Source organism: Akebia trifoliata, chromosome 3, assembly GCF_017979445.1.
Source record: "Akebia trifoliata isolate Shusen 1 chromosome 3, ASM1797944v1, whole genome shotgun sequence".
NCBI lineage: Eukaryota > Viridiplantae > Streptophyta > Magnoliopsida > Ranunculales > Lardizabalaceae > Akebia > Akebia trifoliata.
The window spans coordinates 37,372,233-37,389,216 of record NC_141377.1 but is presented as its reverse complement, the minus strand read 5'-3'; the positions used below and the strand labels follow the sequence as shown (position 1 = coordinate 37,389,216).

At 35.4% G+C, this 16,984-nt stretch overlaps 1 protein-coding gene across 1 annotated transcript; it reads right to left on the bottom strand.

The window, feature by feature from the left end:
- Nucleotides 1-3,445: 3,445 nt before the first annotated feature.
- CPB (Subunits of heterodimeric actin filament capping protein Capz superfamily) lies at nucleotides 3,446-12,441 on the bottom strand. Its single transcript, XM_086434907.1, has 8 exons — nucleotides 12,355-12,441; nucleotides 10,827-10,897; nucleotides 10,287-10,400; nucleotides 9,994-10,076; nucleotides 9,830-9,903; nucleotides 9,566-9,685; nucleotides 4,042-4,137; nucleotides 3,446-3,834 (listed from the first exon to the last, which is right to left on the bottom strand). Exons 4-8 carry the CDS (start codon nucleotides 10,043-10,045, stop codon nucleotides 3,751-3,753), a joined length of 426 nt encoding a protein of 141 aa, XP_086291033.1. The 5' UTR covers nucleotides 10,046-10,076; nucleotides 10,287-10,400; nucleotides 10,827-10,897; nucleotides 12,355-12,441; the 3' UTR covers nucleotides 3,446-3,750.
- Nucleotides 12,442-16,984: the final 4,543 nt, after the last annotated feature.

The following is a 16,984-nucleotide window of genomic DNA, read 5'->3' as shown; positions in this document are numbered from 1 at the left end:
AACACCCTATGAATTAATAAGGGTAATCTACACCATAGCCAATTTTTTTTTTTTTTATATGGGTTAAAGTTTTTAGAATGAGCAAATTTTTAGTGAGGATCGTCAATATGGTCTAGAGATCATCCTCACCAAAAATCAGTCCATTTTGAAATTTCTAACTCATCAAAAAATAGTTTTCAAAAAAAAAAACAAAGGGACAATTTATGATTCTTGAACTTGTTTTGATGGGATTAGATGTTTTAGAATGTGCTGATTTTTTGTGAGGATGATCTTCTCATTGTAAAGATCATCCTCATCAAAAATCAACTTATTCCAAAACTTTTAACCCATATAAGACAAAATAATTTAGTCATGGAGTGGGTTTATTAATTTGTGGGGTACTTATATACTAATGAGGAGATCATCCTCACCAAAAATCAATTTATTCAAAAACTTTTTACCCATATAAGACAAAATAATTTAGTCATGGTGTGAGTTTATTAATTTGTGGGGTGCTTATATACTTATCCATGAGATATAAGAGGTAATATCATTTTAAGAATAAGGGCATACTTGTCTGTGCTAAAAAAAATGAAGGGCATATTTGTCCGTGTCGAAAAAAGTAAAGTGCTTACCGCTTCAGCACTTTTTTTCAAAATCAAAATAGTGTTGAATTTTTTCACTTATTTTCAGCAATAAGCGCTGAAAATATAGAGTAAACAAACACGCTATATTGACAAAAAATGGTGAATTTATTTTTTTTCAACAATAAACGCTGAAAAATAACGTAAACAAACACTGCCTTGATTTATACTCGACTGGCATGGTACAGATACGGAACCATAGATATCTTTCCTTAGGATACACAATTGCACATTCCCATAAGAAGGTGTGGAGTTGTGTATCCTAAGGAAAGATATCTATGGTTACATGTACATGCCACAACAGTTGAGTATTGACAGAGTGAAGACTTTCTAGTTAGAGAATCATTATTCTAAAATAACATCTAATGTTAATAGTGCACATTTAATTTCCTATTTTAGACATTAATGATTTTATACAACTTTAAGAATACAAAACAATAATTGTATTTTAATCAATCATTCAGGAGAGAGACAACTAACCAATTGGACAACACATAATGACATTAAAGATGAAATAAATAAAAAAATTGTAAACATTTCAAGACTCTTTCAAGCATCTCCAGACCACAAATAAGAAAGGTGAGTCTATTGTCAGGTATAGACCTCGGCTGCCTCTCGAAGGAGTTCCCAAAGGTTCCATTCGCAGAAGCCTTAGACGAAGCTCCGGAGGTGCAATTTATTGGCATTTGGTGCCGAAAAGCTTTTGGTAATTGCAAAGGTGGATAGGAATTGGGAAAGAAAAGAAAATGAGTACAGCTTTTGGAGATCATTGATCATTTTACAGCCAATGTATGTCTATACAACCAGGAAAAGTAAGGAATAGATCTAAAAATAGAGAAGAGGAAGAAGAGGACATCGATTTACTATCTTCCTAGATGAAGGAAATGGAAAATTTTGGAACGAAATCAGATTAATTTTTTAGGGACACCATCATTAATTTCATGCTGGCGGGAAGTGACACCGTCAGTGCAGTTCTCACATGGTTTTTCTGGCTTGTTTTCGACTAAACAACTTGTAGAACTTAAGATCGTAGAAGAACTCAAGCTGTCAAACTCATCAGTGAATAAAGTACTGAACAAAGAGAGTATGTTCGACATGGAAGAGCTAAGAGGGCTAGTTTATTTACATGGAGCTTTGTGTGAATGTATATGCCTCTTCCCATCTATACCATTCGGACATAAGAAGAGTCCTTTGCATCAAGATATCCTTCCTAGTGGACAGAGTCAAACCGAAAACCAGCATCTTGCCATCTTTTTATGCAATGGGAAGGATGGAAGGGATATGGGGGAAAGATTGTTTAGATTTCAAACCCCGGAGATGGATTTCCGAACACAGGGGGATAAAGTATCACAACGTGAAAAAATCCCATTATCGATGGACCAAGGCGTTGAATTTTTCATTGTATTTTTACGACGGCTCTAAGCTGTCGAATCTTGGGAACATAAAAAAATTTCAACGGCCAAGGGCTGTCGAAATTGGGTTGTTTCTAAAATTCATGGTTGTATGCTCCAAGAGCGAAGGAAGCTTTGTTCGCAAGACAGAGTAGAATTAGCAGCATGTGACGGTTTGTACTTTATATAGGTAATGTGTGTAGGGCATAAAATATTTGGATTTTATCCAATCAAGTGACCTGAAATTTGTATTTAGTGGTTCCCACTGTGATTGGGTGGATTTGATATAATTTTGCAGTAAGTCTCCCAATTTTGGTAAAATTAAAGATACCTCCCTTAAATTTTCAAAATGATGATATATACTATATTTGAATCTAGTCTTCCATGATAGACTAATTAAATAAAAATGAAATACCTTCAAATTCAATCTCACCAATGCTTGGGTCAAAAGTTCAATATACTCATCAAGATTCCAAATGTTCCGAGGATGGAGATAGAGGAAATTGATGATGATGAGGTGACGGAAGAGTAATGAGCATCACTGAGGATACAAGTATTGACCACTGCCCTTTGAATGGGTGGATGGTGTGGTGATGAAATTGTTTGTTTCAGACTTGCTGTATTGAAAATACATGGATGTGTATTTATTTTGTCATGGTGGGAGTGTGAGGAGGTCCCTGATTAGCATAAAATCAAATATACAATAGAAATTTCGGAAAATTAGCAAAATGTTGATTTTTTATTATTTTTTTATTTTCAACCTTTTAGAAATTTTGTCAAAAATTATCAAAATTAAGTTGTTCGATGTTTTAAATAGTTGGACTGCCCTACATTTCAGGGTTGTATCATCTATAGATGGAAATGGCACAACCGATGCATAATAGAGCTACTCAACAAATGAGGATTCGTATAGGCACAACTTTTTGGGGGGATGGATTTAGATCCGAATCCATTAACGCATTTCATAGATGCCAATATTCTAGATTCCTACAGACGCCAAAAGTAGGTCAGAAGTCAAAACTGACCAAACTAACTTCTTGCTGCAAAAACAAAATATCCTTACTTATCTATATGTATTAACTAAAATCTCTCTCTTGGAGGCATGTATCTTTAATAAAAAACATAAGGTAGAAGCTTATTTTTTACTTAACATAACAGCTTCTAAAAGTGCTTCTGAACTAGAAAAGCACTTCATCAACACTTTAAAAATAAATAAATAAATAATGCGGCAACATGTCACAATCCTTATACGAGTAATTCAAATAGAATTGATTCTATAGAAGCACTTTTGTAGAAAGCACAGCTGCTCCGAACAAGTCCTAAGTTGACTCTAGGATATACAATATCACCACACTTAAGTCATAGCACCTGGTGCAGAACGTGGTTATACTGACTTTATAATCAAGAAAATAATTGTATGGCCACGGATCATCCGAAATGACAATATTCATAGCTAATGATTCAATTAGTCCATTACACTGTTCAAAGTACATATGAACATAGAATAAACCGAGAAGCATCCACCCATCTTTATTCATGCCATAGCACGGCCAAAAGAAGGTTCATAGCAAAGGAGAAGGCACTTATAAAACAGGATTTTAGCGTCCAGAATCAAAACTGCACAAATTGTAACATTTCTATAGCAAGTGTAACATGCAAAATATCTGAAAAGGCCATAGTTCTTGGAATATTGACGAATTGAAGAGAGGAGCGAACTATTATTGAACATGTCAATCTCAGTTGTCTGGCAGTCTCAATTGCGCCACTTCAGATGGTGGTCGCAGACAACAAACCATCTCCCTTGTCTTCCCAAAATAGACCTGTCAATTTCAGGGAGTCTCATTAACTCAATATTTCACTCCAAAAATTGAGGTAATTATACTACCAGCCTAAGAACTCAACTTTAAGACAAAGTTAATGCGATCACAGTATTCTTTAATACCCTTCTATGAGGAAGAAACAAGCTAGTTATTTGTGAAGAACTAATAAATTTGGGAAGAAATAAAGGATGAATGGGTGGAAAATACCTGATCCAAGGAGTTTCTAAGTTTGCTCTCCATTTCTTCTATCATCCTTCCCATGTTACAAAGGTGACCCTCTGAGGTTGCAAGGTCCATATTCATCTGCGAAAGAAAATAATAATAATTGTATTTCCATTTGAAGTACAACATCAAAGCATCGTTACGATATTAGACTTGACCCATTGATATTGACACTAAATTTGACACACCAAACAACAAATATCCATTAGTCCCAAATGGAGATGAGTTGAAGGGCTGATTTTGGTGAATGCGAACTCACCATGCAAACCATCCACATAACAGCATAAAACCAAAATAAAAATAAATAAATAATTAGCTCTTTCAAAAACTTCTAACAATATCAAATTTGGTTTTCAGATTATTGGTAAAATAGAAACATGGAATGCTTAGGTACACCTCCAACATGAGTGCATCACCAAGACTCCGAGGGCGAACTCATTTACATACAACGATCCAAGACCCTAAGAGGTCTTCTAGGTCAACAATCACTTTGATGAACAATCCAGTCAGCCAATCTGTTGACCTTTCTCGGTAACCATACAATCATGTATGGTCCAACCGAAGATATATCTTAGGATCCATGAAAAGGTGATAGATGAATCCTGCACACCTTGTTGTCTAATGGATCCAGGCATTCACCATCCTACAACTTCATAATGGTAAGGGTAAATAAAACCTCAGAGAACTCTACACATGTAACAGGCACGTCCTTAAATGTTTACTATATTGAAATGAAATAATGAATTCAGAAATAAATCAAATTTTGATGAGGGGTCTTCAACAACCTCCCACTCAAATACCCCGAGTCAGCAACAAAGAAAAAATCGAATCATAACCAACAAAAATTTCTTGGAGGATAAATAGAAAGCTTAACAGAAGAGAGTTCAGAATCTGTGCACAGTTGTAAAGTTTTGTCAGACACCATACCATTAATAAGTGGTTGATGATAGTTATTAGGATAATGCTGAAGTAACATCAAAATGTACATCGTGAGGGGCATTTCTGACATGGATATGTTTCAGAAGTCAGAAACATAGATGCTTTCATCGAGATCTCACTCGTATCTTGATGAAAAGTGTCTATGGTTCTGACACACATCCATGCCAGAAATGTCCCCCACAATGTACATTATGCCGAATAGAGATCATTTTCTTGTGATTAGAAACCACTCTTAAATGATGAAGCATATGATTATTATATATGAGGGAAGAGACATTCCCAGCAAATCAGTCTTCAAATAAATTAGTCTCTGATCGAGCCTTCTGCTTGTCAGAAATCTCAGGATTCCCAGATTTCTCTCCACCGACCTCAATACCTCAAGCCCTTTAGCTTCTTCAGAAATATAAAGTTGTGGGAAGTTCACGGTTGAGAGACGATCCATCAATTATTGAGATATTGAAATTCATCTTTGTTCTTTCCAGATTCAAGATTTCTCTGAGTTGTCCTTGAGGCTGCGCTTGTTCTAAGCAACTCTTTATGTGCCTTTTCCAGCTTCTTCTAGGGCATTCAGAAGTGGTGACTGACAGATTTGTGATGGTGCAACAAAAATCTATCCTCTTTTGAGTTGAAAACTGGAACCGAGGGATGAGCAATTCATCACACAAAAGGATCTGGGTTTCTAAACTAAAGTTTGTTTTTTCCACAAAGCTCCTTATGGCTCAACAGCATCCCGGTGGAGGCTTCATAGGTGCATAACAACACTCATCCAATATAGCAAAGAAACAAGAGATTCTAGAATTCCTCAAGGTTTCCATTCTCGAAAGCTTTTCCAAGTCCAAACGAAGAATTTTCGCAGTGTGATAGAGGCGAGGGATTGCTAGCAGTGGGAGAACCATGAACATATCGTCAAATGGAATCCACGCAAAGCCTCAAATCCAGCACCCAAATCCTCAGTTCAAATGTTCAGAATCATTTTGAGAAGAAATATCCCGGAGGTATCGGCAAGATCGGGACAAACTATTGCAGTCAATAAGGTTGTTTTGGTCCCTGGTCATAGACAATAAATTAAGAGGTGAGCCCTCTAGGGATGAATCGGCATGCTGTTGATTGACTTGAGCAAACTGCAAACATTTTATCTCAAACACTTCATCACCTTCTTCCCTTTCATGTTAGGTAGAGTCATGCTCTTTTCTCCGTTGGAGATTTATGCAAGAGAATTAACTTCAAAGGGACCTCAGTTTGGGGACACTACTATTTTCTTTAAAGTAAGGTGACCAAACATGAATAGGATACCTCTCCAACTCCAAATCCCCAAAAAATAATCGAAGTTGGTGACGATTTTTGGAATTCCTCACTGATGGATTTTTTGAGTCATTCAAACTCTTTCCGGAGTCTGTAGTAGCCAGGTGGAGGTTGCAAAGGAGACTCCTAACTTACCTAAAAAAGCCTCCATCCTATGTGTGTTTCATTGCAACTGTTCAAGAAGATTGGGATGAGACTGCAGGGCAGTTCTTGTTTCCTTGTGTTGATTGAAAGGGAGAATGACAGCATTGTCTTAGGCCTTTGTTTTACAAGCAGCACGGTGTCAGTCTCTAAGAAGCCATGTGGAGAGTGGACAGCATCAATTTTTGTAATTATTCTGAAACAAGCTTTATGGGTGGCCCAAGCACCTTTTTAGCCCAGTATGATTGGGCTCCAATTTCAATGTTCCCTTTCCACCAACCCAAAGTCGCACATCCTTAAGGAGTGGTTGACCCCCACCCCCCCAGCACGGTGTGTCAGTCTCTAAGAAGCCACATGGAGAGTGGACAGCGGCGTCAATTTTTGTTATTATTGCGAAGCAAGCTTTATCCTTTGTAGCCCAGTGTGATTGGGCTCCAATTTCAATGCTCCCTTTCCACCAAACACAAAGTTGCCACATCCTTCAGGAGTGGTTGACACCCCCTTCCCCCCCCCCCCCCCCCCAGTGGCTATCATGTTGGCCATGCCTAGAGCATTCTTGGTGCAATCCATGGTTAGTTTGAGGTGATATACTGGTGTGTTCATCATGCATTCCCAGTGGCATCAGAATTCGGGCATGCCATAGGACAATGCCCAGATGACAGACTGGCATCATTGGTCCATTGGCCCACAAGGTTAAGTACGACCACCATGCATGCACATGTCAGGCAGTCACATAAGGGTACAGTATGTCATTGTCTGAGTTGGCTTTCAACGAAAGGATATGGTTATCTCGAGAGATAGTGGATTTGGCATGTAGCGTAGTTTGGGGCGAAGTGCATGAATTCTACAGACAAATAAAGCTCCTCAGAGTGGAATGCTCATGCCAAGTCATGTTTAACATGCACCACGACTAGTGCAGCACACAGTCCCTCTAATTCTGAATTCTCTATGACCATAAGGGTAACATTGGACACATGGGAAAATGACTTCAATATCAAGGATCACAAATACATACCAGGTGGACAATTTGTGTCTCAAGCTTAATCATACATAGCTTTCGTACCTGAACCCTTTATAAGCCGGATATGGGAGGATATCTCAACTTGGTAGTTCGAAAGGGCTCCATTTCAGGTGCACTCTCAGATCGCCAGCTTCGTATGGTGTTGGTTTGAGGCTAACTATGCTATTTGATTAAAATTCGAGCACTTCAGGCCTATCGTAGAACTGGGTGCCGATTCTTCCATATATTCTCATTAATCCCATTCAAATACAACACCAAGCAGGTACCGTTTGATTCCTGCAACTCTTTCCATGGCTAACAAATTATGGAACTCCTAACTATAGGTTACCACGTTTGAAGCAAGCTATTTCATATTGTGGCAATATTTTAAAATTTCTACAGCATAGGATATTGGCATTAAATCGAGTCAAAATATATCTTTCAATCTTCACCGAGGAGTTTATCTTGTAAGAAGTATGAAGACCACGTAAACACAATAATTTTCTTTATATTATGCTTATGGAATTTCAAGTTTAAAGAAGAAGATTTTCTTCTCAAGAGAGGAGTGGCTTCTTTTAGTTCTCGTACAGGTATCATTTCTATTTGCGCAGCTTCTTATTTTCTGTTTTTCTTTTTCTTTTTAGATTAGTAAAGAAGATTTTATTGAAAAGAAGGGAGGTTGAAAATTTTATTAAAAAGCAGCAGAAAAATTTATGTGATTCGAGCATACCATCAGAGATTCAAAGAAATTGTCAAGCACAATTACAAAAATTTAGAAATTGGGTTCAAAAAACAAACAAGCAAACAAAGGTTAGTATGTGGAGTCAGTACATACCTTCAAGTAAAACTAAGTATTACTATTTAATAGAATACTTATGTTTTGCACCTATTAATCAATGTGCCTTTTTTTAGGTGAAAGGGTGTCCCCACTCCCGTTGGAAGAGGGATTAATCCCTACTAATACGCCCTGCCACCACAAAAAGGCACACTGGGTAAAGTCGAGGGTGGGGAGATTCAATCTCTCGACCCTAGGAGCACATCCAGGTCATTCAACCACTGCTCCACCGCTCAGGTGGTAATCAAAATGTGTTTTAATTTCTCAGTATACACATACCAAAAGGAGAAATCAGTTGAAGCCAGAAAAGCTCAAAGTCTTGCTGTATTTTTTGTATAATAGAAGGTAGAAGAGAAAATTAAAGATGAAGAAAGGAGTTATAATGGTGCACTACTTGATTGGATTAAGATGATGAATACCAGAAATGACAAGAGTCGGCGCCTTGAACATGGCATAATGACATTGATGAGCTCGATATCAATGACATTGAGATGGTAGCAGCACACCAATAGCCAAAGAAAACTACTACAATGTAGGAATAGAGGAAGACAACTAAATGGAGCCCTAAGACCGGAGGTGACTGTTAGATTCAATAAATTAAGTATTACAATTTGCAAATAGTTAATCCTACATGTTATTTAATATGTTGAATATTTTTTTTATCTTAACTGGATAAAGAAAAGTCACCGAGGCAACCATTGGATAAAGAGGTAGAATGACGGGAAGAGGAAATAGATGACAAAGATAGGACATTTTGAAATGGCAATGAGTCTATGGATGCCCCTAAAGGTGATGGAGAGAGGGAGGAAATGGATGACAAAGATGGGACATTTTGATACAATAATGACTATGGATGCCCCTAAAAGTGGCGGAGAAAGAGAGGGTTAAGAATCAGTTGAAGTAGTTTAGATAGGGGAAAAACCTCAAACCTACAGGCCAGCATTATGATCTTAGGCTCTATGATAAATAATCAGGTCGAGAAAATAAAAAGTCATAAGATATTGCCTAACCTGTGGACACTCAGAATTCAATAATGAAATAGCACTTAATCTTCCACTAGAACACTTTTTTCGGCAAATTTCCAATAGTACATCTTTTACAAAACAAAACATAGTTGAGGCAAATGTAAATATGCATAGATGGCATCTAGTGTTCAAACAATACACATCCAGCAAGGTCGTTTAAGCTGAGAAATCATGGGAGAAAAATTCCTAATTATATGAGCATAAAATGTAAAAAAAGCTTAAGACCTCCTAATGAAACCATCATGGACAAGGCCACAAGGGGGGTACCTGTCTTCTAATTGATCCCGACAAACTGAAAGTTCCTGATGACTCATCACTTGTTGTTAATGATAACATGACTGTACTGGTTAGGCGGTAATGAGCTATTCCTTCTTCCTCTGGACCCACCTGGTTATGGAATTGAAAGTTTCAGCATGATTAATAATTCCAAGCATAAGCATTACAAAGAGAAGAGGTAACCAGAAACAAAAAGAAGAAAAACAACACTTCTGTTAATTATATCCTTTTAACTCTTTAGCAAATAGCGACCACCTCAATAACGTGAATGGCATCCCAAGCACCTTCTTGCAAATAACCCCTGCGTCCCTGCCCCGTCTTTGAGCCATCTTCACCAACAAAATAATATCAAACCAAACACACACATATATGTAAACTGTGTTTGCAGAAAAGTGCACCTTTTCAATAGAAAATCAGACCTTTCTTTATCAAAAAGCAGGCAACAAGACCCTCGTTATCATCTTCCCACATGTATACTGATGAAATGCCGCCTTCATAATACCTACCAATTTAGTTTCCAAAAAAGTGTTGCAATTACCTTTTTAGACACAAAGAACGATTCCTCTGAACTTCTTCAAGCTGGCATTATTTGCACAGCTGACAAGGTAAAGTACTTATTTGAAAATCAATAATAAAGGTATTTTTTAGGTAAGTGAAAGGATGGGAAAAAAATGTGGACAAAGTCACGGACGAGGTAAGTAAAGAACCTCACTGGTCACGGTAAATTGCAAAGACATCATTTGCTTCAATCTCCAGTTTCCTCAATTCTGCAGATGGCAGGGTTCCATCTTCCAAGTGTGGATGATATTTGTTTGACCAAGGAGACCTAAGACAAGAAAAGGAAGATAAAATGAAAACCACATTCTACTTATAACAAAAATTGAACCACACAGGTTGCTAGAATCTACCAAAAAATTACATTTAACAACAATCATGCGTACCAACTGCTTGTTTGGATAGACAATTTTTCGTCTACAAACTTTCAGAATCCCCAAATAACATCAGAAAAGTTAAGGAGCCAATTGGGGAGGGTATCTTTTGTTTTTGTTTTTTTTTTTTTGTTTAATTTTTTTTACTTTCACAAAGTTGTTTTCAGGTTTGTCCCATTTTGCTCTATCAATTACCATTCCCTTTCCAAGTGAACATTAAAACATGTCAATATCTAAATTTTATTTCAAGGAAGACTCCAATGTTATTACCCTGTAAACACATTTCATGAATGAACATTATCAGAGTTATTTGGCTTTTTTACCTATATGAGTCAGCATCCCTGTTGTACTCACATAAAATAAACTCCTTCCCAATCTCCGTATCACATAAGACCTGTGAAACAGATATTCAAACATAAAAATGTGTTCTAGAAAACATCAATCCATCAAAGAAAGTTTTTCAGCAATCAAAGACAGAAAACAGAGAGTAATTAAAAAAATGAACATATCCAAAAGAGTGGCTACCATCTATACATATCCAAGATTTGCACAAGCCAAGTCATACCACAATTACAAGGACACAGCTATCTATGTACTTGAAATGGATGGAAACCCATCATCAACAACTGCAAATCAACAAAAAAGAAAAAAAGGATATTGAACAGGAGAACACTGTGTTGATAGTTATATAGGCCAATTCAAGCTGAAAATGCTATCTACCACAACCAGATTGCTGGATATGGTGGACAGAAAGCACACTACCTAAGTGAGCAAGAAAAAAGTTTTTGAAAAAAAAAAAGGGGGGCCTATATTGCCATTCCTTTTATTATAAAATGCCAATTACAACAAATCCGTATCCCAAAATTTGGGCTCGGCTAATAAGAGTGAGTGATCGAGGAAAAAATCAAAGGTTGATTCTTGTCAAATTGTCATGGCAGCTGTTCCCTTTTTTCTACTATTCTTTTTTGTTTCATAACTAATTAGTTTTGGTGGGTAATATTAATTTTATTTCATTAGTCGGTGTGCTAGAATTTTTTTTTTTAAATAGCAATATAAGCTATCTGAAACAAGTATCAACCAATGACAGCACAAGATCAGATAATCATCAAATTTCTATCCCAAATGCCACGTTTTAATCAGATCTATAGCCAGATTTATTTTTGCTGTCTGAAAGGTGTGTATAGATACAATCACATAATTTGATTAAATGAGATTTTCTTATCTATGCGAACAAAGAACTGATATAACTGATTGAAAATGCAGACTAGACAAGTAAGTAAACCTGAAGAAATCACAAAGAGACAGAAATGAATTCAAACATTGCGACCACTAAACAGAACCTGAACCCAAACCACAAGAAAACCAATTCAACGAAAGCTCAAATAGGGATGAAAGATGAACATACGCCCTAAGAGAGCCAAATTTGAAATTACTAGAAAAGAAAAACCCTGCATCATCATCATGTCATCAACAACAACAAAAGAACAACTATCAATAGGATCAGCTTAAAGATAGATTTGAAATTTTTTCAAAACCCTAGAAATACAAGGAGATCAAGCCATCATTATGCACCAATTGCCACCAGAAAATAAAAATCATAGACAAATTATTCAAAATGAAAGCAACCAACCAAACTTTAATTTGTTTATCAGAACTGTTGAAACCTTAACAGAAATCAAAATCAAGCTAGGGTTATTGATTTACAAGACGTAAATATATATATATATATATATATATATATATATATATATATATATATATATGAAAAATCTCCCCAAAGTGGGCGAAATCAACAGATCAAGAAGAGATCTGACGAAAATAGATCAACAGAAGGGAAAAAAAGAACAAAACCTGGAGAGGCTGATCAACTTGAGAGAGGAGATCGGATGAGTGTTCAGGTAAGAGACTGAGGAGTGCAGAGAGAGCCGTCTCTGCGTGCTTGGATGGATCCTTCGCATCAAACCCATCGCTGCCTCCATTTCTATCACAGAGAAGAGAGAGTGCGTAGGTTAAGAGCTTCGACTGATAACGGGAGAGAGAGAGAGAGAGGAGATGAACGAGAGGGAGAGATGGTGCGCAGGACAAGAGCTTCAGCACAGAGAGAGAGAGAGAGAGAGAGCGCGTGGTTTGATACAAGTTTCCCTCGCTGAAACCGTCTTTTATAATACTGAGATTATTTTTAATGGGGAATATCACTTTGAAATTGCTTACGAGGGTCTACATTACTTTTCACATATATATTTTAGAAATCACTTGTATCATTCAATGCAATGACTCTTATTATGATTTAAAAATAAGTTACAATAGTGTAAGAATACTTTTATAATTAAAAAACTAATTAATGTCACATTAAATTAACAATACTTTATATTTACTCTTCTCTCTACATGGGTTGTTTGATTGTATGAAAGTCACTTTTCATGAAATTTGAAATTCATAGAAAAATAATAATGAAAAATGAGTAGGGTTGGAAAAGTAAATTCTCTTATTTGATTTAATTTAGACAAAATCATGAAAGAAAAATGAGGAAGAAGGGGGGGAGAAAGAGATTGGGGCAAAAGGAGGATAGTGAGGGTTAGGGGTGGAGGAAGAAGAAAGAGAAAGAAAGAAAAGGCGTGGCCGACGACAACAATGGAGGTGGTGGCGACGACGAAGAGGGTAAATGTGATGGTGGCTTTGATAGTGATAGTGGGAAAGAAGAAAAAGAGATGAAATTAGGGTTTTGATTTGATGATGAAAAGTACTAGTAGATTTCATTTTTCTATTTGGATTTCATTTTCATAGATAGAAGTAGAAAAATAAAATCCAAGTTTTGTGGGATTTTTTAAGGTGGATGGAAAATCATTTTTCATGTAAATGATTTTTCACCCTATTTTTCATGGGCAATCAAACTTATTTTTTGTTCTTTTTGTTTGTAATTTATTTTTAATGAAATCAATAAGTTGATGATGACCTAAACTAAGCAAGTTGGTAAATAACCACAGACATTACTCACCATTTATCTTATAAAGTTGAAAAAGAGTTGTGTTGTGTAAATATCTTATATTTTGTTGCGTTACGCAGAGGTTTTTTTTTTAGAGTAACGTTACGCAAAGTTGCGATGGGGTGAATTGGTTAGTGGGTAGTGGTGAAAGGGGCAATGCCGCCTCCTAATTCAAATTTTTTAAGGATATGAAAAGGAAAATTATGTAATAATTTTCTTAAGGGTTTTTATTTTTTAGGAATATTTTTTTATGTTTTGGTAACATTCGATTTATAAATAGTGATCTTTAAGGCTATAAAACTTAACAGAAAATAATGATTATTCTTGATCTAATCCGTGAATGTATGCACACTATCACACTATCAAACTACGTAAATTTGTGTGTTTTGTGAGATTTTTGTTATTTCATTTTTTTCACAATTGGGTAGTGTACTGTAGCTAGATGAGATGTTTATTCTTTAAAAAAATATAATAATAGTATGATCCACCATTGCGTTTTATTATATAGATTCATTCATTCATTATCTTTAACATCTTGTCTGAAATCATTAATTTACTCTCTGAAAATCCTTCATATTTAATTTTTCAGAAAATATTCTTACTTTTGAGATTTGTAGATTGAAGGAGATAGAATCTTAAGTTTGAGTATAAAAGTATAATTTGTGACCAAAAAGTTGAAGAAGGGGGTCTTGGCTAGAGGTTGAAGAAAAGGGCATTTAATCGTTTTTGTTGGTCTCTAACAGAAGTTCAAAGTTAAGGTGGGGTGTTTCATAAGTTTAAAAGCAAAGGGACTGTCACCAAAATTTGCTAAAACTTGGAGGGTATACTAAATTGGAGCGGTGACGACTGATGAGCTGGGAAGCATATTATCTTAAACTTATGGCGACCATAAACCCCCAATTTTTTTTTTTATGGGGTTGCTGTCTTATTTTTTGACTTTGGTTGCGAATTATGATGGCTGGTGGAGTTGATTTGAAGGCATAACTAAGCAAACTAGGGAAAGCAGCTTTTAGATATCTCACTTGGGCCCCTTAATGATCAAAATGGTTAACTGGACATTTGCTTATTATAAAATATCTAACCATTTAAGTAACACTCATGCAAATCGATAACTGGCATGATTTCAACTCCTCCCAGCCCGATTCGACTCAAAGAGTCACAACAACACACTCATACACATAGTGTCCAAGCGAGTTGGCAATATAAAATCAGATCCCAGCTTGACACGGTTGAGGTTCGGATTGACTCAATTGATTTTATAAACAAATTAATAATTGGTTGTTGGTCTAAGTTAGTTTTGATTTTTATATATGTATGGGGAATGTTAATGTTCAACATCTCATGGGGATGTTATTATTCTCTAACACTTTTGTTTTCAATAATATCCTTATCTATTTTATTTTTAATGAAAAAGTTAAGATATATTAATCTTTTTGTATTATAAATATGCTCATTTACATAATAAATATTTTTCTCTCATATAATAAATACTAAGAGTATTTAATCTTCAGAATTAAATGTTTTGTTTGCAATAAATAATTTGATAATCAATACAAAAAAGCATTTACTATGTAAAAGACCAACTTATCCCTATTTATTTTCTAAAATACAAAATAAATAAGGGTATTATTGAAAAAAAAAAAAAAAAAGGTATTGAAGAATGCTAATTCCCTATAAGTTCTTGGACCTTAGCATCTAAGTCCCTACTTGGTACATTACAAATCATTTACAATGCACCAATCATTTGCATTTTGTACTGCAAATGATTTGCAATGAAAGATTTACTATTGCTTAGTAACCTCAGTAATTTTGATATTCCTAAGTTGGAGTCAAATAATTTTGCAAATGATTTGTGATTCTTTTTAAGACGCAATTCATTGGCTGAAATTTCTTAAGAACCATGCAATTTTTTTTACAATGCAAATCATTTGCATTGTGTAACCAAGTACCAATAAAATTGATTTTAAAAATTATTTGCATTTGCAAATGATTTGCAACATACTAAGTAGGGTCTAAATGTTTGTTATTTGATTAACAAGTGAGATTTTATTTTTAATCAAGTTTTTAATAAAATCCAATTGGATTTAGGTCAATTTCAGATAGATCTAAGTTCTATCTGGTTCTAATAGGTATATTTGACACCTTTCACAATGAGTTTATGAATCGTTCAAATTTACTTCAATCTTTCTTCGTCTTAAATACTTATTTTCAACCAAGATTCTCAACTTCTCCTTGTAATGGCATAAAATCTCAAACAACAAGATTTATGTTCAAGAATCTAAATTCAACTTCAATAATCTCTTTCCGTTTATAAGAATAGACGCTACTCTAATATGAGTAATATCATAAGCTTCTTTCCATCTTTCGGTCACCAGATGACAATGTAAACTTCAATACTTTGGGTTTCACCCCAAAAACTAGGGGAGTCAATGTATCGGATCAGATCTGAAATCCGATTTGATAACATTGCGTTTGGATTGATGTTTTGGATTCCAATAAAGATCCGATTCGATCCGATAAGGTTTCAATCCGATATCTTATTGGATTGGATCAGGATTATCCATGTCTCAATCCAATAATATTTTAGAATGTATATAAAGTCTATTATATATTTGTTGAGATGTGTGAGGATTATATAGATTTTGTATATAAACCCAGGTTGGTCTGATTCGATCCCATTGTTAATGGATTGGGTCTGGATCTTATTATTGAGTTCTGATAATAAATCCGATCCGATAAGGGTCCGATACGATACTTATCGGATCAATCTTGGATTTTATCCGAGCCTTATTGGCTTGGTATCCAATCAACCCCAATCTGACCCGGATCTGATCCACTGACAGCCCTACCAAAAGCTCCTTGGATACTAGATGACAATGCAAACTATAATCTTTAAGGTCTTTTCCCAAAATGTTCTTGGTAAGAGTAAAATGACATACTACACCGTGACATATTTCTAGAGTGATCTTTTGCTTATAGCTCAACATCGGTTTGACATATGGCGCAGATGACGTAAATAATAAGAGAAAAATTCCTTCTCCTGCCCATAGTGAAAATATGAAATTTTCTAATTAGATCACCTTGTGAAATTTTAAAACATGATCCAATACAACAGGATTGCATAGGATGAAATTCTATGAATTTTAAAAAAAATATATTTTTTCCCTGTTGAAATCTAATTTTAAATTTGGGTACTCGGTAGCCATCCATTTTCAACGCCTTGGATCGAGCTCAAACTTTTTTTATTTTATTTTACCAAGAGTTTTTTTAATGAATTCTAGAAGGTTGTGGTATTCGAGGTCCAATATGATAATCCATTTGGGTCCCACAATCTTTTTTAAGATTTGAAATTAATCTTAAAACTAAAATTTGTGGGAAGAGGATGTGCGGGCAGGAGAGAGAAATTTTCTCTATGTTGCTTACATCTCCTGCGCTTTATGTCAAAAAGTGAAGATATTGAAGAAATCAAAGTTCAAAAGCTAAAGGAACTGCTATTGA